Source organism: Archocentrus centrarchus, unplaced genomic scaffold, assembly GCF_007364275.1.
Source record: "Archocentrus centrarchus isolate MPI-CPG fArcCen1 unplaced genomic scaffold, fArcCen1 scaffold_50_ctg1, whole genome shotgun sequence".
Taxonomy (NCBI): domain Eukaryota; kingdom Metazoa; phylum Chordata; class Actinopteri; order Cichliformes; family Cichlidae; genus Archocentrus; species Archocentrus centrarchus.
This window is the reverse complement of record NW_022060273.1, coordinates 819,720-845,026: the sequence shown is the minus strand read 5'-3', so window position 1 is coordinate 845,026 and position 25,307 is coordinate 819,720. Positions and strand designations below refer to the sequence as shown.

The 25,307-nt window shown below is 43.3% G+C and overlaps 1 protein-coding gene across 4 annotated transcripts in view; it reads left to right on the top strand.

Annotated features, from left to right (window-relative positions):
• Positions 1 to 25,307, top strand: part of birc6 (baculoviral IAP repeat containing 6) — a 141,051-nt gene that overhangs the window by 49,806 nt on the left and 65,938 nt on the right. For all 4 annotated transcript variants that reach the window (XM_030725245.1, XM_030725247.1, XM_030725246.1 and 1 more), the window contains exons 44-60: positions 3,881 to 4,139; positions 4,269 to 4,840; positions 5,543 to 5,718; positions 5,810 to 5,906; positions 6,294 to 6,488; positions 6,608 to 6,808; positions 7,345 to 7,624; positions 7,710 to 7,966; positions 8,594 to 8,702; positions 8,992 to 9,228; positions 9,336 to 10,188; positions 10,362 to 10,505; positions 12,428 to 12,557; positions 15,518 to 15,649; positions 15,755 to 15,916; positions 16,024 to 16,197; positions 24,543 to 24,742. In XM_030725245.1, the coding sequence (XP_030581105.1) occupies positions 3,881 to 4,139; positions 4,269 to 4,840; positions 5,543 to 5,718; positions 5,810 to 5,906; positions 6,294 to 6,488; positions 6,608 to 6,808; positions 7,345 to 7,624; positions 7,710 to 7,966; positions 8,594 to 8,702; positions 8,992 to 9,228; positions 9,336 to 10,188; positions 10,362 to 10,505; positions 12,428 to 12,557; positions 15,518 to 15,649; positions 15,755 to 15,916; positions 16,024 to 16,197; positions 24,543 to 24,742 (4,178 nt within the window). The remainder of the gene's footprint in view (positions 1 to 3,880; positions 4,140 to 4,268; positions 4,841 to 5,542; positions 5,719 to 5,809; positions 5,907 to 6,293; positions 6,489 to 6,607; positions 6,809 to 7,344; positions 7,625 to 7,709; positions 7,967 to 8,593; positions 8,703 to 8,991; positions 9,229 to 9,335; positions 10,189 to 10,361; positions 10,506 to 12,427; positions 12,558 to 15,517; positions 15,650 to 15,754; positions 15,917 to 16,023; positions 16,198 to 24,542; positions 24,743 to 25,307) is intronic.

Sequence of the window (25,307 nt, the reverse complement as noted above, 5' to 3'; positions counted from 1 at the left end):
CACCTAACTGATCAATCCCCCAGATAATACTTATTTAAGCTCGTGGATGGACAGAGGTTGGTACAGCTGCTATTTTGTGGTTCCAAAAAGCAGGGGGGTGCTTCCATTCTCTGCCTTCGAGTCTTGAACAAATACCTGTGGAAGTACTAGTTAACGATGCTAACGTTCACACAGCTTTTAAATGCATTTGTTCATTCTAACACATAGAATCAGAATCAGAAAGTCGTTATTGTCATCAAACACAGGTGTTGACGATGTGACAGCTGCCGCTGGTCAGTGCGACTAGTTAGAGAAATATGAGAAAAGAAAAATATATAATAAATAAAAGTAAATAAATACGAGACTGGAGGGATCAAACCACAAACCTTCCAGTTAAAAGCTGACCTGCTCTACCTCCTGAGCTAAAGCTATCTCACTCTCTGCTGTTGTGCAGTGTTCATTTTCTTGTCTTTAAGAGCCACCCATGTTCCAGGCCAGCCGAACCTGGGACGAGACCTTCTCTCCAGGGGTGGACCTCTGGAGAGGTAATGAAGGTTGTGCTCTTTGGTGGCATTTGTTTGGCGAGGCAGAAGCAGATCTTTTTATCAGGTTGAACACCCACTAGCCCCTTTTCTTTTCCATAACTGACTGATGATGCACCTCTGGGGATTGATGCACAATCCCACCCATGGCCAGACATGCTCCTGCATGCATTTCCCCCAGTGAAAATTATATCACCAGTTCTAGAGAGTATGTCAGCAGCACCTCTCTGGTTCTGTTGGGTCCTTGGTAACCAGCAAAGCCGTGGAATGCAGAGATAATCGGTCTGTTGACACCGAGGCCCGGCAGCTTCTTCTCTGCAGGGACCACCTCTGTCAGGCCGGAGGGGAGGTCATTGATCTGCACCCAGAACTGTGGCAGCTGCATGCTTACCTGTTGAGAGGCCAAATTTGATAGCTAAGGGTCTGCCCCAAGTGTGGTGACAACAGTCCAGAGTGTTAAGGCATCATCCTCTAGATTTTATACATTAAAATGGCGAGCCAGTGGTGCCAGGACTGGCACGTTCTCCTATTCCAGTGCTCTATTGTAGGTATTTTGACATTCCTGTAGGAGCTGTTTAATCAGGGTTTTCTCTTTTTCTAGGATTGGGGTTTATTTGGTAGCTATATCTGCTTGTTATATTGGCTTGCAATTTTTTAAAGGGGTTTGCCAGCTGAAATCTGTAGTTAAGTCCAGCGTCCCCTCATGGGACTTTACTTTGGTGCTGGATCCTCTTTGTGCCCCCCCTTTTGAACCCACTGAGTCTGTAGATATGAAGTTTGTTTCATATAAGACTGCACTGCTTCTCTCTGTGGCTTTTGCAAACAGAGTGGGTGGCCTTTTCTGCTTTGTCATCCTTCTTGCACACACTTCTCTAATGATTGCCTCAGGATTGTATTACGCCTGAATGCAGCGTGTTTAGTGGCTGTGTGTAGGTGGCTGTGACTCAAAAAGTAAACCAGGTGATCTACAAATTGGAAGGTTGGTGGTTCAATGCCTGGCTGCTCTAGTCTGCATGCCAAAGTATCCTTGGGCAAGATGCTGAACCCCAATTTGCTCTCTGATCTATCCGTGTGAATGTTTGTGAATGTTAGATAAAAAGCACTTAAGCACAGAAAGAAGTGCTTGTGTTAACGAATGAATGAGGCATGTTGTATAAAGCACTTTGTGCTCAAAGTAGAGTAGAAATGCGATAGACTCTCCCACTGGATTATGGAGGCGGTCTCCCTGGCATACAAGGGTCTCTCTTTGACTGAGGATGTGGGAGTGTGTTCCACCAGGGGAATGGCAACCTCATGGGCCCTTTTTAAAGGCTTTCTTGTAGGTGATATTTGTGCTACAGCTCGTTGGTCGTTACTGCACACTTTTGTTGGGTTCTGTTGTTTGGACGTGACGGCCCCCTCGGCAGCTCATTGTCTTTTGTGAAGGTGGTCCGACTCTGGTTTAGTGGCTGCTCCGCAAGGCATGTATAAATGCCCCATAATATGTGTCGTACCTCATTCCCCTCCTTCGGAGACATAAGTTATTGACAGGACACTTTAATGTATTCATTTGTTAATGGTTTGCTTTCTGCTTTTATTATATTTTTTTTATCCTCCCACGCAGTGCAAAGCAGGAAGATATTGTGCTCATATCGTCCATCTCAGAGGTGGCAAAAGTACTGACATTCTGTACTTAAGTAGAAGTACAAGTACTTGTGTTAAAAAATATTTTGGTAAAAGTTGAAGTACTTGTTCAACATCTTTGCTTAAGTAAAAGTAAAAAAGTACAGGCTCTGAAATGTACTCGAAGTAAGAAAGTAAAAGTAGTTCATTGGAGGACGATTCTACCTGCTATTTTTCTGTAAAGCCAATCGAACCTCATTATATATTATTGTAATAATATAAAATAATACATGAGAATAGAAAAGTTATTTCAATCTAAACTTTAATCCTAATGAATGCACTCAGCTTGAATCTGTTATGTAGGACACAAACTGTTAAAGGGAATTTAAGCACAGCTCTATTCTCTGTGTCCTCCATAGTAGAGGGTGACTGTGCCTCCACCTAAACACCAACATGGATGGTAAATGGTAAATGGACTAGTTCTTATATAGCGCTTTTCTACTCAGTCAGAGCACTCAAAGCGCTTATACAACACGTTTTTTACATTTACCTATGCACACCCATTCATACAAGCACTTCCATGTTTACTAAGCTAAGTGCTTTTTAATTATATAACATCCACACACATTCACACTCCGACGGAACGGTCGGAGAGCAACTTGGGGTTAAGTATCTTGCCCAAGGATACATTGGCATGTAGCCTGGAGTAGCCAGGAATCGAACCCCTGACCTTCCGATCAGTAGGTGACCTGCTCTACCTACTGAGCTACAGCCACGCCAAACATGAGGATACTCAGGGGTTACAGTGGGATTCAGAAGGTGGAGGAACCCTAAGATCAGCTGTAGTGGCTCTGCATGGGGAGAAGAATCACAGCTTTCTATTGTAGCTGCAGTAAATGATGTTGGTGTGCAGGCTGTGATCAGCTGACCTGCTGCTGCTGCTCTGAGGTTTACTGCTCTGTGTGGATGAAGTGAACTCACAAAGATGTAACCCAGTATTTCACAGCTATCTGAGCTGATCTCCATCCCCTACACTGACAGCATACAGGCTGTAGAAATGTTGGATTCAGTGAATGAATCTCAGCATCAGCAGCTCTGATTCAAACTCATCTCTGCTGCACTGATGTAACCTGTAACTCTGACCATGAACACAGCCTCTGTGCACCAACACAGAGCTTTACTGTAAATACAGTACAACAAGCTGACCTGTTTATTACACACTAAACTGCAGTATTTTCATACAGTGTTTGAATTACACAAAGTCAGCATACAATCCCTCACTTATCGCGGGTGTTAGGTTCCAGGACCACCCGCGCTAAGTGAAAATCCGCGAGGTACGGACGCTATATTTATTTTAATACTTATACATTATTTTAGTAGTTATACACTATTTTAAGTTTTTATAAACCCTCCCCACACACTTATACACCAAATATATACATTACTGTACAACACGTACTACACGTGTGAAGAATGAGTACCCCAAAAACCCGCGAAACAGCGAAAATACCGCAATAAATATTTTACACTAATATTGATTGAAAGCCTGCGAAACAGTGAGTCCGCGAAAAGCGAAGTAGCGAGGGATTACTGTACTTAAGTTTGTTTTGCAGTTCTTATTTTTAAATCTGACCTCTCTTCTTCCTCTCCTGTCCTCTTTCTCCATCTCTGAGTGAACTTCTCTCTTTTATCTCCCTGAAATACAGCAGCTATGTTTGTCTTTGAAGTTCATTCATATGAAACTTCTGAATTTCTAGTCTCCAACAACGGGATGAACTCTCAGGAAAGCACAGCTCAACAGATGGTGTCTGATCCCAACCTGATCCATGTCTTGGTGCGCTTCCTGTCTGGCAGCAGCACCAATGGGACAAGCCAACACAGCTCTCAGGTGGGACCCACTGCCACCCAGGCCATGCACGAGTTCCTGAGCCGCTTGCAGGTTCACCTGTCGTCCACATGCCCTCAGATGTTCAGCGAGTTCCTGCTCAAACTCATGCACATCTTGTCTACTGAGAGGTACACTTTTGCTTCTTGGGAATTCTGCTTATAGTTGTGTCCACATTGCAGATATAATCAATAATTTTGTCAGCAAATTTGAGGAGTAATGATATGAATTGTTCTAACTGATGGTTCTGGACCTCTTAGGGGTCCATTCCAGTCAGGCCAGGGTCCACTGGATGCCCAGGTGAAGCTGCTTGAGTTCACTCTAGAGCAAAATTTTGAGGTGGTGTCAGTGGCCACTATCACTTCAGTCATTGAGTCCATCACATTCTTGGTTCACCACTACATCACCTGCTCGGACAAAGTGGTTTCTCGCAGTGGCTCAGACAGCTCAGTGGGAGCCCGAGCTTGTTTTGGGGGTCTGTTTGCCAACATCATCCGCCCAGGAGACGCAAAGGCAGTCTGTGGAGAGACCACGCGTGACCAGCTGATGTTTGATCTTCTCAAGCTGGTCAACGTGCTGGTGCAACTGCCTCTGTCTGGAGACAGAGAGTTCAGTGGACGGCTGCCGCCAGCAGGCAGCGGAGCGGCTGATAGCAGCGTGTCTGATGAGGAGAAGGTCTGTGGCAGCAAAGAAAGCGTAGCTGGTGGATCAGCATCCAGTCAGGGCCCTCCTGCAGGTGTGGCCGATCTGGTGCTTGCCAATCAGCAGATAATGAGCCAGATCTTGTCTGCACTGGGCCAGTGCAACAGCAGCGCCATGGCCATGATCATAGGTAAGACCAATCCACACAGAATGATCTGTTTAACAGGTACTATCATCTCAGCATCTTTCACTTCATTGTTTAGGTTTTAAGGTCTGCAGCTTTGTGGTTGTTCCACTTACACCATTCTCATAAACAGTGCTTTGGGAGGGAAAACATAGACACCACCAGCACCAAGTGGTACACAAAGGTAGTTTGAATATAGTGAACAAAAGTTTTTAACTGGCAGAGTGATATTTTCTCAGAAAATGGCGGAGAGCAAAAATTGGGCTAAAATGACACATTGGGCTTAAATCACCCAGCTACAAACAACTCCAAATTAAACTGCAGTGGGCTAAAAATTGCACTGTTGTTTAGATCTGCCATCAAGAGGCTAAAGTTAATTCTTTAAATATAGGTCTTCAGGAAGTTACGCTGTGTTTGTGCAGCAGCAGCCCCCTGGTCACAAAATACATTCGTTTGGATTGTGATAATTATAAAATGTAGTGTAAGTAACTTAGTAATTCCACTTATACAACAGTATTCATCTAGCACTAGCAGGTAACTAATGATTATTGATTTTGAATTCATCTTCTGTAAGAGGAACACTGTGTAACAGCATTTCACTTGCGGGTGAGTTGTTCCTTTAATAAGCCAGAGAAAAACATAATTAATACATGTGGAAGATCATTGCCTGCAGCTGTGAGCTGACGGTTCTCCCTCTGTGTTCTGCAGGAGCCAGCGGTCTCCACCTGACTAAACACGAGAACTTCCATGGTGGTCTGGATGCAATCTCAGTGGGCGATGGCCTCTTCACCATCCTCACCACCCTGAGCAAGAGGGCCACTTCCGTCCAGGTCATGCTGCAGCCCATCCTTACTTACATGGCTTGCGGTTATATGGGCAGACAGGTGAGCGTCGTTCTGCTGGGGTCTGAGCTTTACGATATAAACAAATACAGAGCAGTGCTGATGTTTTCCTTCCCCTTTACACATTCTTTAGGGGTCTCTCTCCACCTGTCAGCTGTCAGAGCCTCTTCTGTGGTTCATACTTCGTGTGTTGGACACCAGTGAGGCTCTTAAGGCCTTCCATGACATGGGTGGGTGTATACACTACTTATTACTGTAAATGCAGACAGTAAAATAGTGAACAAAGAAAAAGCTGGAAAATATTGAACCATGCCCTGTTCTGTTTGGTCAGCTTGTGTGTGTAATATCTGCAGTAATAATGAGATTTAATATGAGTATATTTCTTTGGTCATAAAATCCTCATCGTCTTGGACGTGTGACTACCAAGACCTTACTCATAGTTACAACTTTGATGTCAGACAGCTATGCAATTTGAATGGATTGTAAAGGTTTGCTGTTTCCTTGTAAACAAACAAGCAAAAAGGTTGTGTTTTTGTTCGCACATCTTGATCAGTAGATTGTAAACACAGTTGTACAACTATCATAGAAAAATAAATAATTTTGTTGTCTCTAACCAGGAGGTGTCCAGTTGATCTGCAACAACATGGTGACCAGCACCAGAGCCATCGTAAACACTGCACGCAGCATGGTGTCCACTATCATGAAATTCTTGGATTCAGGTCCAGGAAAGGCAGCAGATGGAAACCTCAAAGCCAGAGTGATGACATCAGAGCCGGACAACGCTGAGGGACTCCACAATTTTGCTCCTTTAGGTGCTTTCAGCTGTTTTTGAATCTCTCCATCACATCACATGGGCCAGTACTTGGAACAAAATTTGCCACCGTACTCCGACTCTTCTCTTATCTGCGGTGATCTGTTTGCTCCTTTCCAGGCACGATCACATCCAGCAGCCCAACAGCACAGCCTGCAGAGGTCCTCCTCCAGGCCACCCCACCCCACCGCCGGGCCCGCTCAGCAGCCTGGTCCTACATCTTCCTGCCGGAGGAGGCCTGGTGTGACCTCACCATCCATCTTCCAGCTGCTGTGCTCCTGAAGGAGCTCCACATCCAGCCACACCTAGCTTCTCTAGCCAGTAAGTAGCAGTTAGGGCTGCATGATTATGCCCAAAATGATTATCACTGTTATTTTAATCAGTATTGAGATCATGATTATTTGTCATGATTGTTCATTGATAGTGACAAATATGTTTGTTGAACTTTCATGTAAATTACGTTTCTGCTAATGTATAAATCTTTTCCATCAAAATAAAATTGGCCTTCCATATTCACCTAAATCCAGTCCATTTTTTTAGTGGAAAAATTCTATATACTGTGCCAAAACTTCAGTCAACAAGGCGCAGCTTTAACCTTTACTTAGTGCAACATTCCTGTTCATTAAAACGTCTTTAAAGACAATAAGGTGTTTATTCACCTGACCTTAGCACCTCTCCTAGAATCAAAATCCAACCTGAAGCCAATCATGTTGGAGATTAAAATACGATTAATTGTGCGGCCTAGTGAAGTGAATGTTCCTCACTCCTGCAGTTGATGAAAATGTTTCCATCCCACTTGTATAAAAACTCAGAGTTGTTCCTTTGTGTGTCTGTGTCCCCTTCCTCTTACCAAACAGCCTGCCCCTCCTCGGTCTCAGTGGAGATCAGTGCTGATGGGGTCAACATGCTGCCACTGTCCACACCGGTTATCACTAGTGGCTTGACGTACATTAAGATCCAGCTGGTGAAGGCGGAGGTTGCATCGGCTGTTTGTCTGAGGCTACACCGGCCTCGTGACGCCAGCAACCTGGGCCTCTCTCAGATCAAACTCTTGGGTCTGACGGCATTTGGTAACACCTCCTCTGCAACCGTCAATAACCCCTTTCTCCCTTCTGAGGACCAGGTCTCCAAAACCAGGTAATCATAATGGGTCTTGAATGCAGTGTGTGTGTGTGTGTGTGTATTTGGCTGTTGGTGTGAACTTTTCTTTCTCTTTGTACAGCATTGGTTGGCTGCGTCTTCTCCACCACTGCCTGACCCACGTCAGTGACCTGGAAGCCATGATGGCCAGTGCCGCAGCACCCACTGCTAACCTGCTGCAGACCTGTGCCGCGCTGCTCATGTCACCTTACTGTGGCATGCACTCACCCAACATCGAGGCTGTGCTGGTTAAGATCGGCCTGCAGTCCACTCGCATCGGACTCAAACTCATCGACATTCTGCTGAGAAACTGTGCTGCCTCTGGCACCGACCCTGCCAGTGAGTCACTCACAGCTGCGTCACTGCTAAGATCTGATTATATGTCCTTAAAAAGCATCAAAAGCCCTAAAATAGCAGCATTTATTACTGTGAGAGGATCTTAAATGAGGTAATTTGAAAGATGAACAGGATCATATTTTAGATGTTTTGCTCTACCAGGTAGTGTTTCTTCTAACTTTAATGACCCAGGTAATGCTCTGCTCTTACTGCCACTGCTTGCAGTACATATAGATGAAAATATGCTCTTATTATCTGTTCTGTATCATGTTTCCCATATTATTATTTGGTATTGCCTGTCCCATAACGTTTACCACATCATGGGACTTAGTTCTTAAACATGCTGTGTAAGTACATTTCATTTGATTACATTTTTTGGCACAGTTAAAACGAATAAAAGTTTCTAAATAAATCATTTATGTTTATTACCCTCAGATTAATTTTGTACTTGACAAAGTGTTACGTTGAGATTTTGTTGCATACAGCATTGGATTGGGCACAAAACACTAACCATTGTTTTTAATATTGTATTATGGGGCAGCGAGCATGACTTTGAAAATGTTTATAAACATGCGTTGAAAGTGATCTAAAATTGTTTTGTTTTTTTTAAATCAATGTGTTTCCTTAAAGATTTGAACAGTCCTCTGCTGTTTGGGCGACTTAACGGCCTCTCCTCAGATTCCACCATTGACATTCTGTACCAGCTGGGCACCACACAGGACGCAGGGACCAAAGACAGGTACTCCTAAGTCTTTACCTTGATTCAGACTCCCCCCTTTAGCTTCCCTCAGAGCACATCAACTGATGAGAAACCGTCTCCCCTCAAGGTGATATTCTAGACAGACTCATAAGCTGATAGTAAAAAGTGTCCTTACACTCTCCTTGTCATAATTTACTGTCATCTCATCGTGTTTGTTGCATATAAATTCTGCCCCAAGGTGCTCCTCACTGAGAGATCGAGGACTTTTTAAAATTTTTAAAACCTTGTGAGGACTTATTTGTCAAATCTCTGAATTCTAACCCTTCAGGATCCAGGCTCTTCTACAGTGGGTCCACGACTCTTCCCGTATGGCAGCCCATAAGATGAGCGGACCGATGGGATACACTGGGCCCGCTGCTGGCTCTTCCTCTGGTTCATCAAGGGAATACGGCCTCCTCATGCCATCACCCTCCCACCTCCACTGTGTGGCAGCCATCCTGTGGCACAGCTATGAGCTGCCGGTCGACTACGATCTCCCTACATTACTCAACAAAGAGCTCTTTGAGTCAGTCACTACCTTAAATTATACATGCATATAGTGGGGTCCACTAATGAAGTGATTAAAGAATGTATTCTTATTAGCAGATTTTCATTCCTTGCTCTTCACTCCAGGTTGCTGTATAACTGGTCCATGTCGCTGCCATGTAACATTGTGCTTAAGAAGGCTGTGGACAGCTTGCTGTGTTCCATGTGTCACATCCACCCCAGCTATTTCTCCTTGCTAATGTCCTGGATGGGGATTGTCTCAACACCCAGCGCCACTCACTCTCAGGCTCAGCAGCGTCGTCTGGCCATGACCGACGATGGCAAAAAGCAGCACGATGCTAACACCAGTGCAGCGGGGCTTACCGATGACTCCAAGCACGCGAGACCCCACGTTAATCTGTCAGAGTCCCAGCTAACCACTCTGGCCGCTGCCTCCCAGTCACCAGGAGCAATCGAGCAGCTACTGGACTCAGGCCTGCCCTCGCTGTTGGTTCGCAGTCTGGCTCAGTTCTGTGTCGGCCTTCTGGCCAGCGCTGACCTCCCTCTGCCCGCTGGTCTGGCTGAGAGACGACACCACCATCACCACTATCACTCATCGTCACACAATCGGCCACCTCTGGCACCAGAGCTGGCTGCTCCGGTGCTGCGCTTCCTCACAGAAGTAGGCAACAGTCACACCATGAAGGACTGGTTGGGAGGACCAGAGGTCAACCCACTGTGGACAGCACTGCTGTTCCTGCTGTGCCACTCCAGTGCCAGTGCAGGGGCCAATGCTGGCTGTCAGCCTCTGAACACTGGATTTGCTGCAGGTTCTTCTCTGTCCCATCCTCAGCCTTTAGGTTCACGCTTTTCCCTGGCCTCTTCAGGACAGGCGGGAGGGCTCACCACCCAGCAGAGGACGGCACTGGAGAATGCCACTGTGGCCTTCTTCCTCCAGTGTATCTCCTGCCACCCCAACAACCAGCGGCTCATGGCACAGGTGCTCTCGCTTTCTGTTGTTACAGATCAGGGAATGGGAAAAGTTTTTACTTTTTTTTGACTTGTTCGATGTTAATTTTTAAATATAATTAGGCATAATTCTGTTATTAATGATTGATGGTATGCATGATCGTTTCTGTCTATTAATTTTAAGACTTTTATTTCTGGCTGCAGGTTCTCTGTGAACTTTTCCAGTCTGCACCTCAGCGAGGAAATGTACCTGTCTCTGGAAACATCTCAGGCTTCATTCGAAGGCTTTTTCTGCAGCTCATGCTGGAAGATGAGAAGGTCACAGTCTTCCTGCAGTCTCCCTGCCCGGTGGGTGAATGAATTATCCACTCAGCAGCGTTGCTCAGAAAGGAATTAACAAGAATTACAACTTTTATAGGACCGATTTTGCTTTTCCTCAGTTTCTGTTATATATATATAATAGATTTTCATTATTTGTATATCCTATACATATCCTGTATGTAAGATGGCCATAAACACGGCTAAAGTTTCAAATAAAGAGGTCAGCATATGCACAAGTAATCACTGTGAGCCAAGAGCTTAGGCTTCTGACTGCTCTAAATGCTCACTTTCAGGCAGTTTCTCTGCTCTTGGATCTGTATGTCAGAGAGGGGATCACCTTAAACAGTACTGACAGGGATTACAGGAGCCCCCCCGCCCCTGCTGGGCAGGAAAGGTCCAGGAAAAGATGGAGAATATTTAAAACTGTTAAGCATTAAAAGCTGCTCTGGTAGAGTCCAGTAATAAGGATATGGAGCTGGAAATGAACCAAAGAAGTTCCCTGTAATGTTCACAATAGCAGAATGCTGTTAGTGTGTCTTGATGTGAGCATTTTCACAGGTCTGTGTAAAGACACTTTACATTGATCTTTAGCTCACCGTGACAGTAACTTCACTGCATTTTGGAGTCTTTTCTGTTTCCTTGTGTTTTGTTAGAGATTAGACTGACCGGCATGGTGGTTCCACTTTGTTCCAGCTCAGTAGAATTAAAATGAAGGGTTGAAGCCAATGCCAAATGCATGTAATTAGACATCATCAGAATTTGGCAATTGCATTAGTTCATACCACATTGTGGGGTGTAACATACACGACTGTGACGTAAGAATATCTCTGTGTTTGTATTTCTTGGATGGGTGTTCTGTTAACTGTAATTTCCCCATTGTGGGACTAATGATGGTATTCGTATAATTTGATTAAAAACTGTGACATGCAGCATAAATGACTGACGTATTACTTAGTTGTGAGCTCAAGGTGGCAGTGCAGTAGTATTAAGCAGAAGTTTCCTTCTTTATCACAGTGATTCCTTCAGACTGATTCATACCCGGTGTTCTGTTTCCTCAGTGACGGCCTGTGTGCACGATTGCCTGCAGGCAGGGTATGGAGACATTATTGACGATCCAAAGCAAGTCATTTCAGTAGCCTGGTCTCACTGTTCTCAGTATGATGGGAGATGTTTTTCATTGTGTCCTGCAAAGAGGACTACAGTTTGCATGGTTGGTCCAGCAAGTTTGATGAATGAAGATTAAATTTTAATTATATAAGTTTGTAGTTTCACATAAGAAATGTTCAATTTGATTTCATCACTGTGAAATTTTGAAAGTACACTCATTTTTCCCAGTGAATAAAACTTCAGTGTTTATTGATGGGCTTTTCTGTGCAGCCACACTGTGAACTGATTACTTGATGTCTGGGTTCTGAAGCAGAAGAGTGTGTGGCTGCACCGTCAGTTGTCTGTTGGTCACGTCTGTGAATTACTTTGGTTCAAACTGAAATATCTCAGTTATTGAAAGGATTGTGATGATATTTAGTGCAAACGTGTGATAATAAAGCTGATGCTTTTTGAAATAGGAAAAAATGTGTAATTGTACAGTTCTGGGAAAGTCTGATAGGGGCCAAATGACGGCTACTTGACTGAGTCTGAGCGTCTCCGGTTAACTGGTAACGGGCTCAGTGACACATATGGGGAGTCGAGGCTTTGCCGTGCAGTCAGATCCCACAAAATGATGAAGACCTTCAAGGTGGCTGTGGCACAAAGATGTCAGAACGCACAGTACATTGTAGATTGTTGAGTATGGGACTACTTGGCCGTAGACCAGTCGACATACCCATACCCGTGCACTGGCCAAAGCAATTACTATAAACTCTTTAGCTCTGTTCTTTAGTTCCTGTAGCTAACCTGATATAGTTCTATAACATACTAAGACAAAACTTTGTGCTTTTTCTCCTTTTTAGTTATACAAAGGACGGATCAATGCCACCAGCCATATGATCCAGCATCCCATGTACGGAGCAGGCCACAAGTACCGCACCCTCCATCTGCCAATTTCTACCACACTGGCTGAAGTCTTGGACCGAGTGTCTGGTATGTTTCAATACAGAAAGCTTCTCATTATAACATTATAACGTACCCCACATAAAGAGAAATGAGTGGGCTGGAGTGAATCTGAGGTGACTCAAATGGCATCATCTGTACACATGATGTTACAGTACAGGTCGAAGTCCCTGCTCTCAGGTTACACTTTCATTGGATATGATTGCAGATATCTCCTCTAGTTTCTTGACATGTTTACATAAAATGGGGTTTCAAGATAAGGCTCCCCATTTGAGTCATGTCATCCTTTGGAAAAGCTTTGACTCAGTCGACGGTCTGCGCTGCATACAGTAGATTCCTGGTACTCACATTCTACAGGTGTGAATAGACTGTCAGATTTTGTAGACAAAGAAGGCTGCGTGTTCCATATTAAAGCAACTTTCCAGATTCAGACCTTCCTCAAATACAAAGAAATAAAATGAAATTGTCTTCAAAATGACATTTAAAAAATCACAACGACACAGAGAGAAGTCCTCAACCAAGGCTAGCACACCAAAATGATCCACACCAAATATAACTTTTCCTGTGCTTGTAGTTTGGGAACCAGATGAATGAGAGCTTGTGTTTCATTTGCTCTGGCAGAGAGTGTGTGTGTGTGTGTGTGTGTGAACCACTACTGTAACAGATTTCCATCCAGACTTGCTGGTGGCCAATCACAACAGTTTATTTAATATGGAGCTAGTCTGATACGATGACGGACATCTCTGCAAGCTGTAGACTGTCTGCAGCACTGTCACGTGTTTGGATGCTATGATGCACTGTAGGTCTGTCCTGTTGTGTTCAGATATTTTGTCTACACTGGTAACTAAGGCCTCAAACTGAACTGAGAGGGTCCAGACAGATTTGTGTGTTTATCTGCTAATGACAGGCTGCCATGTTCCATCTCTCCACCAGGCCTGATTAAAAAAGCCTGCACTTTGCACTTGTTTTTATTGAACTTAGGTTTAAAAAGAAAAAATAAAGTTAATATACAAATTACAGAACTATTCTCTTGAAAGTAAATACTGCCCAGAGAGTGAGCTGCCTTGGTGGAGGTTTGTGCTCTTGGAGTGAAGCTTTTTATTTATTTTTTTAAACTCAAACGTGCAGTGAGATGTCTGAAAATGCAGCTCCTGCTTATTGCTGTCTTCAGGAAGTCTTTTTGTTGCATCAGGTCCTCGTGCAAACCTTTGGCAGTGAAACATGTTTTTGGTTTTTAATTTTGAGCTGTTTTCTCCGAGCACATTCTTCCACTCGGTAGACAGAGGGTGGGAGACTTGCTCGCACTTGCAAATCTTTCTTTGTGTAATGAAATATTTCTTGTCTTAGCTTTAAAGGCAGCTCTTTATCAGCATTAATGTGTTGTCTAGTGGCTGTTTTCACCTTTATGCACTCAGGAGCCCGTTTTGTTGGAGCGAGAGATAAACAGTCGTAGTGTAGACAGGGTCTGAATGGACAGATGAAGGGAGCAGATACACTGAAAGGATGTTTGTATTTGGAAATGTCAAATTCTGTCTGCATGCTCTAAAAATATGAGAACTTTCACACTAAATTATTGTCAAACAGTGTTTTGGAAGCCCCAACTCCAGCTTCAGTAATACTGCTTTGCACCACAGCTGGCAAGTGTGTAGTTCAGTGTCCTGTGCAAACTCACACAGTGTTCAACAGGGGAAGGTTTGTGTTCAGGTCCCCATTGGAGCTTTCCCCCCTTTTGGTCTAGTTTAGAATTTTAAACACCATCTTGAAGTAAATGTCTTGTGACAAGTTTTCAGCACAGCAAACATGAAGCAGCTCATCCTAAACACCGTGTTATCAGTGTTGGCAGGTTTCTGTCTGACTGTAATGTTATCAAAGAGAGTCTGAGTTAGAATGCTCTGTGCAGAAAATGTCAATATGAGACGTGAGTTTATTTATATGATGGTGTGCAGAGATAATCTCAATAAAGGTGGTATCATCAACAATGGTTATAGATTATATGGTAGAGTTGAAACTATATTATTACTAAGATTTATGCCTTAGACATAGAAGTTGGAGTTGACACTTCCCTTTCAGTCTTGTCAAACATACGCATACTCGTATATGGCTGTGGCAGCGCTGTTCATGAGATAATCCAGGAAAGCAAACTCTATACATTCATATAGATTTAACACTGGTCCACAGCCAAAATACTTCCTAAGTAAATAAAGTCAAGCTTTTTTGGGGTCAGTGAAAGTGAAAATGATGCTTTAAAATTGTTGGCAGAATAATCAGAATAATCCTTGGTGCAGCCCCTCAGTTCATCCTCTTTCTGAAACAAGCTGTCTTAGCCTGCTCTCTCTGACATCATAAAGTGCCAAGGGTAGGGAAAAAAAAGGTCCAAACTGTAGGTCTGCTTTATTTAAGGCGGGTACCACCTATCATTCTCTGACTATGACAAATGGCTTTTCAAGTTTAACTGGCTTTGTAAAGGCATGAAGGACACAAGGGGGCAGCCTTTCTTTTAACCAAATCCCAAACAAGATGTGATTAAGAACCGGAGGAGTCAAGTTTTTCAGCCGTAAGAGCTGCAGTTTTAATTACAGCCTAAATTATTAACAGAATATCCCAGCAGTCAGCTCTGTCCTTGTGGTGTAATTCATTTGGCATTCTCTGGCTATCAAGGTCAGCCGTGCCGCGCTGATGCTGTGAGCTTCGGTATTACCTGTTAGCTCCTAGCCAGCTATGATGAATGGCTTACCCTGTGGGACCTTGAACAGCTGATAGAAAGCCTGATACACTGCTGCTGTTGTGGGGCAGTGTGCATGTCTGCGAGACACGTCATTTACTGCCTGTTCTTGTGTTGGTGCACAAATTTAGCATCAGAAATATCTTTTTTAGCTTGCTGAGATATATATATAATTTTTTTTTCTTTTTTTTTTTTTAACCAAATTAAGAAAAAATCCAGTCAGTGTGACAAAAAAAGTCTGATCTAATGATGTCTTCTGTTTATCCAGATACACCTAGCATTACTGCCAAACTGATCAATGAGCAGAAAGAGGACAAGGAGAAGAAGAATCATGAGGAGAAGGAGAAGATGAAAGCAGACAACGGCTTCCAGGACAACTACAGTGTCGTCGTAGCCTCAGGTACAGTGTGTTTATTATCTATGTGTGATTTACAGACCTAAATATGACACTGTATATAAGCTATGTTGCTTTTGATGAAAAACACAGTTTTTTTGTTGCTCTCAGGCTTAAAGTCCCAGTCCAAGCGAGCTCTTTCCACTCCTCCTCGACCTCCATCTAGGAGGGGCCGCGTCATGAGTGATAAGTTAACTGCTTCATCTGGTGTGGACCCCTCAGCCAAAACCATCAGTGTGCCTGTTTTCCACCTCTACCACAAGTTGCTTCCAGGTACCATATGATTCCTGTTGGCAAGCACAGGTGTTTGAGTGAAACACCGAACAGTCAATATTGACATTTTACTGAGTGAAACACTGAAACTCTGTCCTTCCTTCCAGGTCAGCCGCTCCCGCCTGAGATGACCCTGGCCCAGCTACTCACGCTTCTGTACGACCGCAAGCTGCCGCAGGGCTACCAGTCCATTAACCTGACAGTCAAACTGGGCTCCAAGGTCATTTCTGACCCTGGCCTTTCCAAGACAGACTCCTTCAAGAGACTCCGCACTGAGAAAGGTACTAAAACACAGAGTTTCTGAGCAGGAGTCGGTTCAGATATTAGCACACCTTTTATTATGTGACGGTTAAGCTGTATTGATGTCCCACTAACAACATGCTTTTATCAAATTCAACATACATCTGGTTTATTTTTCTCGGTCCTTTAACTGTAACACTTTTAAAAATGAATTTGTTACCTTTTTGTACTCTAATTCACTGATTTAGACATTTATAGGTTTATGGCTACTTTCTGCTGTGCTGTGTGGTACACGTGCTACCAAATCAACAACAGGCAAAGGCTCTGCTCATCACAGCGCTCACAGGGTCTGAATTTCAGTGCAGAATTGAATCCATCCCCACACTGTGCCATTACTTGATGTTGTGTTTGACTGCTTTGGATTCACACCACCAACTACCTACATCAGCCTCTGCCTCAGCTGTTCCAAACTGAAGAACACGCTAGAGCTGGTTTGAGCCTGACTGCCACAGTCAATTATCAACTGTGCAGCAACTGTTGCCGCACATATCCAATTATATCTGAAAGCCGTGCAGATAAAGCATGGAAAAAGAGCACTTTGATACCTTAACAACAACAAGAGCCCAAAAAATAATGACGTGACAGCCGATTAACTACTTCTGATAATGCCAGGATACAACGGGGCATTCTGGGCATTAGTAAACTACTTTCTGATCAGGAAAACATGATGAAACAAAGTCAGTTTTAAGTTGAAACATAAAATTTTGCATCATACGCCTCAAATTATTGTAAAAACTTGCAAAAAAAAATGTTTTTTTAAGCATTGTATGTGAGGCTCCAGGTGAGCTCAGAATGTCGCTGGCTGATGACGTGCTGATTGTAACACGCCTACTTTTAGAGCACTTCTGTAACTGTTGTCATGTAAATAGAAATAGAGATTCTAAGGTGCAGGAAATTTATTATGCTGCAGTAAAAATCCAGACCTGTGTTTTTTAACTCTCCTCTCGCATCAAGATTTAATAGACTTGTACTTTGGTCAGGACTTGGCTCACATCACCTCGGCTGCTTCTCAGGCCGTACTGAAAGAAAGGCTTTGAAGTCTAAAAGCTTGCAGAGGGATTTTAAGCGCAAACCCTTCTCTGCTAACCTTTGTAGTCCTATAGTAGTATATAATAATCTGTAAGACTACTTTGGCTGAAAGTGTTTGTATTTAAATTTGTGACAGTCTCACCCAGTGAGTCACACAGAAATGCTGTTGAAGGCCATTCAGTCAGGATAGGTTGTTGTTTGAATTCAGTTCCTGACATCCCTACACGGTTGTTCCATAGAAGTGGCGACTCTCAGGCTGGTTATATTTAGCTATTTGATTCTGCAGACTCATGGGTCAGTACTCGGTCAAATTAATTTTTAATGTCAGTGTCTCGATGATGTCAGCACTGGTGAATCTGCAGATATGCTCAGATTCTCTTTGTCTGTGTGTTACATCCTGTCCACAATCCATATTATCCATCCTAACACTCACATGTTACTGCCTTGGATAAGGAATCATAAGGTATGCCAGTGTCACAGATGTTTAATAAGAAACTGCATCATGACTGCCATGTTTCTAATTTCTTGAACCAGCATTATATGCAACAGCTTTACGTTTGTTTGAGTGGACCTCTAACTGTTGTATAGATCACTTCTTTAGTTGAATAGCAGGAAAAGCACAGGTGGAAACAATAATGGTCATAGTTAGAAGCTTTAACAGAGCAGTCCTTGCATTATCTTACAGTTCTCTCCCCCCTGTATACAGACCAGCTTAGCACCGAATCAGTTCTTGTTCTGTGAACCATCTTTAGGATCCAAATAGGTGCACATCTATATAAAAATTATGTGTGTGTCTACTTCAGCTGGACTCCAGAATATTCTGTCTGATAACATGGTTACTCAGAGCTGATTTTAGAGAGGTAAATTCTGCTGCTGGGACTTCCCAGACGACAGCCCAACCAATCAGTTTGCTGTCCTTTTGATTTTTTCCGTTTACCCAGGAAAATGTACCTCTTGAGATTAGAAATCTTTTGCAAGAGTATCATAAGCCAAGATAGGAGCAGTTTAATCAGTAGCAGTTATGCGGAATAATGCACACAAACAGCATTATAAATTAATAAAAAATCTGAATAGGTAATTATCACAGTCATCTAAAGTGGGATGGACAGCTGAGACAACACTTGAAGTTTATATAAATTAATTGCTGTTTAATTTGAATGAATATGGTTGTTTGCGTTTCCACTGGTGTGCAGACATTGTTCTAGTATCACAGCTGAAACTAACCTGTTCATTTTGGACTTGGAGTTGGTGAATCCTACATTTGTACTGAAAGGAGAGAAGACATCAGAGATATGTGGATTAGGGGTGGGGACTACATTCTGCTTCTCGTTTACACTGGCAGAATATTAATCATTGCATTGGCATTGTGAGCAAGCTACATACAGTTACATCATATTACATTTTGTTTCAAGGGGGCATTATCCTTGTACTAATATACGAGGATAACTGTTTGCATGCGTATTGCTACCAAACAGAGTACTCGCAGTTGTTGAAGTCTGCGTTGCTGTGACCTGTAGTTGCAATTCTGGAACGGTGCGTATCAGAATACTGTGTGTCGTGTATAAAGTGATATAAAGATATAGGTATAAAACTTTCTTCTAGATATAATACAGTGCTGTAAATCAAGCATAAAATGTGAAGCTACGTGTCTTTTGCATTAGCAACATTATACAATGTTAACTGATCAAGTCCAAAATCACGTTATACAAATGGGCTTGAGTCTTGACAGACTTCAGTTTCAAACATTTTGTTCCCTTTTCAGTCGATTCACTCGTTACGTACGGGACATCACGTCCCCTGCGGATACACCTTTAAGGTAAATGACCTCCAGCTACACTTCTTACGCTTTTCACCTTGCTAAGAACACCTCTGCGGAGACGGGATAGGTAGCTGCTGCTAGCTAGTTCTGTTGTCTGCTGGTGTTGGTCCTCACTGCTCAGTTGGTGTGTGGGCTGCTCGTGGAGCACTGGTTTTTGAGTGTTCTTGTGAGGTGTTTTTGCATTGCGTTTTGGTGTGAATACCAAGCAGTACAGTTCTGTGTGCCACTGTCTTCAGGTGTGTGGTTTCTCTCTGCACAACAAGGACCAGCATGAGGCATGCCCTGTCTGCCAGGGAATTGTCCATACTAGGAGAGCAAAGCCTGTGTGTTTTGTCAACTGCTCTGGCACTTGACCTCAGAGAGATGGGTGCCGTTTTTGGAGAAAGAGCTGGGAAGAGGGATCTGGGCTGTGGCACAGTGCAAGCTGCCCCTCAATCACTTAGTGCTGCTAGCCACATTTTTAGCTCTTAAGCATTTTTGTCCAGTTCTGATGGGCCAGCATTTCTTAGTCAAGATGGACAATTCAACAATGGTCTCTTACATAAACAGGCAGGGACACAATTCCCTCCCCTGACCACGATGCATCCCTGGGGACATATGCACTAGCACACCCATGGCCAGAAATACTGTCTGCATTTCCCCCAGTGCAAATGATACCACCAGTTCTAGAGAGAGTGCATCAGCAGCACCTCTCTCAGATTCTAGTGGCGCCTTGGTGGCCAGCAAAGTTGTGGTATGCAGAAATAATCAGTCTGACATCGAGGCCCTGGCAGCTTCCTCTCAGGTGGGAGGAAAGGTGATTCATCTGCGGCCAGAACTGTGGCGGCTGCATGTTTACCTGCTAAGAGGTCAGATTTGGTAGCTAAGGGTCTGCCCACAAGCCTGGTGACAACAATCCAGAGTGCTAGGGCTGCATCCGCTACAGGCTTGTATGCATAGAAATAATGAGTCTTTGAGCAGTGGTGCCAGGACCGGCACATTCCAGTGCTCTGTTGTGGATTTTTTGACATTCCTGTAGGAGCTGTTGGATAAGAGTTTTCCCTTTTCTACAATTAAGGTCTGTTTAGCAGCTCTATCTGCTTGTTATATTGCCTTTGATGGGGTGACACCGGGCACACATCCCCTTCCATGTGCTTTTTTTTTTTTTTTAAAAGAGTTTTCTGGATGAGACCTGTTGTTAGGTCCAGTCCCCTCATGGGACTTGTCTTTGGTGCTGGAGGCCCTTTGTGCCCCACATTTTGAAACCATTGAGTCTGTAGACATGAAGTTTGTTTCATATAAGTCTGCACTGCTTCTCGTTTAGGCTTCTGCAAAGCAAGTGTGACCTTCATGCTTCATCTGTTCATCCTTCTTGCACACAATTGCCTGAATGTCACATATCTACCTGAGGTCATTCCTGCAGCTTATAGCTCTGTGGAATTTGAGCTTCTGAGTTTTTGTCCCACCAATTTTCACATTTGAGGAGCAGAGGAGGCTGCATTCTCTTTCTCCAGTGCATCTGCTGCACGCCTACATTGACCACACTCAGAATGTGCATTTATGTGACCAGTTGTTTGTCTGCTTTGTTATCCAGCTAGCGGTAGAGCTGTGTCTAAACAGAGGCTCTCCCACTGGCTTATGGAGGCTGTCTCACTTTGCCTCAGGGTGTGAGAGCGCATTCAAACAGGGCAATTGCAACCTCATGGGCCTTTTTTAAAGGGATTCCTGTGAGTGATATTTGTGCTGCAGCTAGTTGGTCATCACTGCACACTTTTATTTGGTTCTATCGTTTGGATGTGACAGCCCCTTCAGTGGCTCATTCTGGCCTTTCTGCTGGGTCTGCCTTGCACTTGGGTGCTGGTGGTCCGACTCCAGTTGGACCAACGCAAGACTACTATTCAAATGGATCGAAGAATACCCGGGATGGGAAAGACTTAGCCAATGATCAGCTCCAGGGTGATCAGAGGCAGTCTGATGTTACCTGTGAGTACTGTGACAATTAGAAGACACCTGTGTGAGGCTAATCTGCCGGCAAGAAGCCCCCATAAAGTCCCACTGTTTAAAAAAAAAAAAAGCATGTGCTGAAGTGGTGGCAATTTACCAAAAAACACAACGACTGGTCTGTAGAGAAATGTGGAAACATTTTGTGGACTGATGAAAGTAAGATTGTTCTTTTTGGGTCCAAGGGTCCCAGACAGTTTGTCAGACGACCCCTAAACACTGATTTCAAGCCACAGTACACAGTGAAGCATGGTGGTGCAAGCATCATGATATGGGGATGTTTCTCTTACTATGGTGTCGGGCCTATTTATCACATACCAGGGATCATGGATCAGTTTGCATATATCAAAATCCTTGAAGAGGTCATGTTGCCTTATGCTGAAGAGGAAATGTCCTTGAAATGGGTGTTTGAATAAGACAGAGACCCCAAACACACCAGTAAGCGAGCAGCATCTTTTTATATATATATATATATATATATATATATATATATATATATATATATATATATATATATATATATATATATATATATATATATATATATATGATTCTTTTTTTTTTTTTTTTTTTTTTTAATGGAAGGCTATCTTGGTGGGTAAGGAAAGAAAAAAGCCCAGCCAAAGTTAGAGCTAAACCTTCCTTTCTGTTGGTGGAGAACATGTAGACACTAGTTCACTTCCTCTGCAGATATTTTAGGAAAGCAAAGAAGCTAACCTTTCACCAAAGTTAGACACCTCGAGGATTTGCAGGCTGTAGGAAACAGTTTTGCACCCCTCTTCTTCTTCAGTGTTTACAATGACAGAACGAATGGGTTCTGACTCATCACTTCACTTCCAGTGAACTTGAATAAACTCCCCATTATTAAATGTGCCCACTGCCCAGGCACTGTCTGATGGGGTCAGTCATTATCTTTATTTAACCAACTGATTCATCCTCTCTGTGGATCGTGAATTCAGATACTCTCATTCCATGAGCTGCAGAGATTAGACACCCTACAGCACAAGACAATTTACAGATTACAGAAATATCTCCCTAATTCACACTTTGCATCAGGGGTTTCATTTTTAAGTGAATGTCTTGAACATATTTTATAAGGCAGTTGGTTTTCCTATGAAAGAAACAGCCTTACCACACTCACATCTTGTCTGGCATCATTATCGTTGTGTGAGAACAGGCCTCAGAACCTTTTAGCTCCATCTCTTCCACAAACCTTTATGTGGCAGAAGGAAACTATAGTGAAGCTGGTCAAAAACATCTCTGTCTATACAGTACCAGCCAAAAGTTTGGACACACTATGAATTTTTGACTTGTACTGTCTGTCTGTCCATCTATTTATATCTGTATAGGGCATTAGAAGACTTGTTTAAAACAGAGGATGAAGTGAGGCCCAGGACACGAAAAAAGGATTCTTTTCAGCTGTACAAAAGAATCCAAAGCTGCACAATGTGCACATCAGGGATCTTGCCAAGAAAAAATTCACAGTCCTATGGTATCAGACGACTGGAGGGGGGTCATATAGGACGACTGCTTGCTAGTGCTAATAGCCGCGCCCGCTTGCTAATTGTGGTGATAGTGAAGAGGTAAAATTCTCAGCCCAGCGAGACACTACCTCTGCCGGGCGATCAACCGCTGGCTAAAACCCTGCATAACAACCCTGCAGCTCCCAGAGAATGTAGCGTCTTCAGTATTTTAATCTCTTCCAGGAGAAAGCGTCTGTGTGTTTGAGTACATCATCCCTATTTGTATGTTCGTGTTTGCTTTTTTTAGAGCTACCTTTGAGAGTGCCATTTCAGGACAAATACAATGCGTTAGCCCATTCATACAAACTAGCTTGTTAGAAGCATAAGCTGAGGACTGGAAGAAGCATGTCATTGTTATATTTAGAAAAGGGTTTTTTTTTTCTATGTAAACACCTTTTTGTAAAGAGAATCTTAATTGATCAGCCTCCATGGTTCAGTTTGCTTTTGAGAGACAGAAATCATACGGTGGAAATGCTGTTAAATTATTCCTCAGACAGGCTGCCCAGTGACCCTCTTGTCTACGGCGTGCTGAAAACAGGAGTGCACTCTAATCCTGTTTTGAAAGTTTAGAGATGCTAATCTAGAAAGCATTTTTATTAACAATCCTGGTGACTTTTTAAATCCTCATTCATCAAGCAAATGTGTGAAACAACATCCCCTGAGAGATGCAGAGAACAATCAATCACCTGTGAGGGGTTGTTCTGCAGGATGACCTATCAATTGAGCAGCACTTAAGGTAGCCATAAATTTGTGAGCCATGCTGTCACGGTGAAACGGCAGTGGGTTAGTGCTGGTAGAGGTAGGTGTGTCTATTTCTTTATTTATGTAGCCTTTCAACTTTTTTCTTTTTTCAGCTTGCCTGTCAGACTTTGTGCTTTTTACATGGCATTCAAGGCAAAGAGTCGGGGAGTTGTGTGATCATTGGGAGCTGGGAGCGCCTTCTCCTCCCCAGTGTAGTGGTTTGAAAAATGAAAGAATTACATGGATATATTGAGTCCTGACCACTAAACAGGGGATCTAGTTTTTAGCTGTGAGACTACAGAATCGTGCCAAATGTTATCTTCATTAAGAATCTTAAGGTTTAATATAAACAGCGCATAAGGCTTGCAAGGGTATTGTGGGGGAGAGGTAAAACTATGCTAGATAACAGTGAGTTGAAATGCACCAATGCAAAACAATCAGCCCAGTTAATAAGTTTGTTTATACATCACAACTTCACATCTTGATTCACAGTGACCGAAGGCTTTTTCTTAAAGTACATCTATTCTGTTCACTCCCAGCTGCATCTTTTAAAATCTTAAACTGTTGAAGTAGCTTTGTGTGATTCTCAGTCCAAAATAACCTGTAATAATAATCTGTTTCGCAAAGTACTGAATTCACATCCCAGCAAAAAGATTTTAGAAATTGTTAGAATGAATGAAAGCACAGTGGTTAGCACTGCTGCCTCACAGCAAGAAGGTCTGGGTTTGAATCCACCTCGGCCCGGGCCTCTCTGTGTGTAGTTTGCCTGTTCTCCCCGTGTCTGCGTGGTACTCTGGATTCCTGTTAGTGGGGTTAGGTTAACTGGTGATTCTAACCTGCCCGCAGGTGTGAATGGTTGTCTGTCTCTCTGTGTTGGCCCTGTGACAGGCTGGTGACCTGTACAGGGTGTACCCTGCCTCTTGCCCTATGACAGCTGGGATGCGCTCCAGTGACCCTGCGACCTTCAACAGGATAAGCGGAAGATGATGGATGGATGGAATAAAAATTGATGAAAATGTTGTCCTCAAAAATAATTGCACCCAAGTGGAAATGTGATATGTATTGCGTGGTTAAACCTCAGAACATATCACATGTTAATATAAACTTAATTATTGATTATGCAAACTCACAGGTGGAAAGGAGTTTACTGATTGTAGACCTAAAACAAATGGCATGCTTGCTGGTATCCTCAATGGCAGCCAGTGCATAAAGGTTCTCTTTGCTCTTCTTGCAGTGGATCACTGCGACATCCTGAACAGCTGTCCTGAGGATGAACCAATGACGCCTAGTGAAGAATGTCTGGATGCCACAGCTGATGAATCCCTGCTGGAGACGAACCCCATCCAGTCACCACTGCAAGTCTTTGCTGGCATGGGGGGCCTGGCCCTAATAGCAGAGAGGCTACCTATGCTCTACCCTGATGTCATTCAGCAGGTAAGACTGTCATCTTACAAAAGGGGAAAGATGAGAGAAACTCAACAGCTTGCATGCAGCAGTTCTTTAGTTTTAATCATTTATCCCACCACAAAATGTTTAGCATACCCGTTCTTTAGCAGGTCGACGGCTTGCACAAAGTAAACTTGTGGTAATTCAAGCCTTTTATTAAAAGCAAACCCCAAACAAACACGCATGCACACCAGGAAGTGGCTAATCCATCCAAGGGTCTATAGCCTGATATAGTCTTTCACTTGCCAGGTTTTCATCCTTGCCCAGTCTCAATCCAGGGAGTCCTTAAAGACCCCACCAAGCCTGGAAACTTTCTGTCCTTCATACCCAGTTATATATTTCTGGGAGACTTTCACCACCTCTGTTTGAGGACGGGAGGGAGTTTTTCCTGCTCAGACTGCTTTACAAAGACCCGATCTTAGAGATGGGGATGACTGTTGAGTAAGATTTGAAGGTACAAATGTGGCCAAATTTAACTAATTAAATTTTGTTTGTACATAGCCAGAGTGGGGAGAAGGGGCGTTGTCTTCTTTTATATTGAATGTCATTTTGC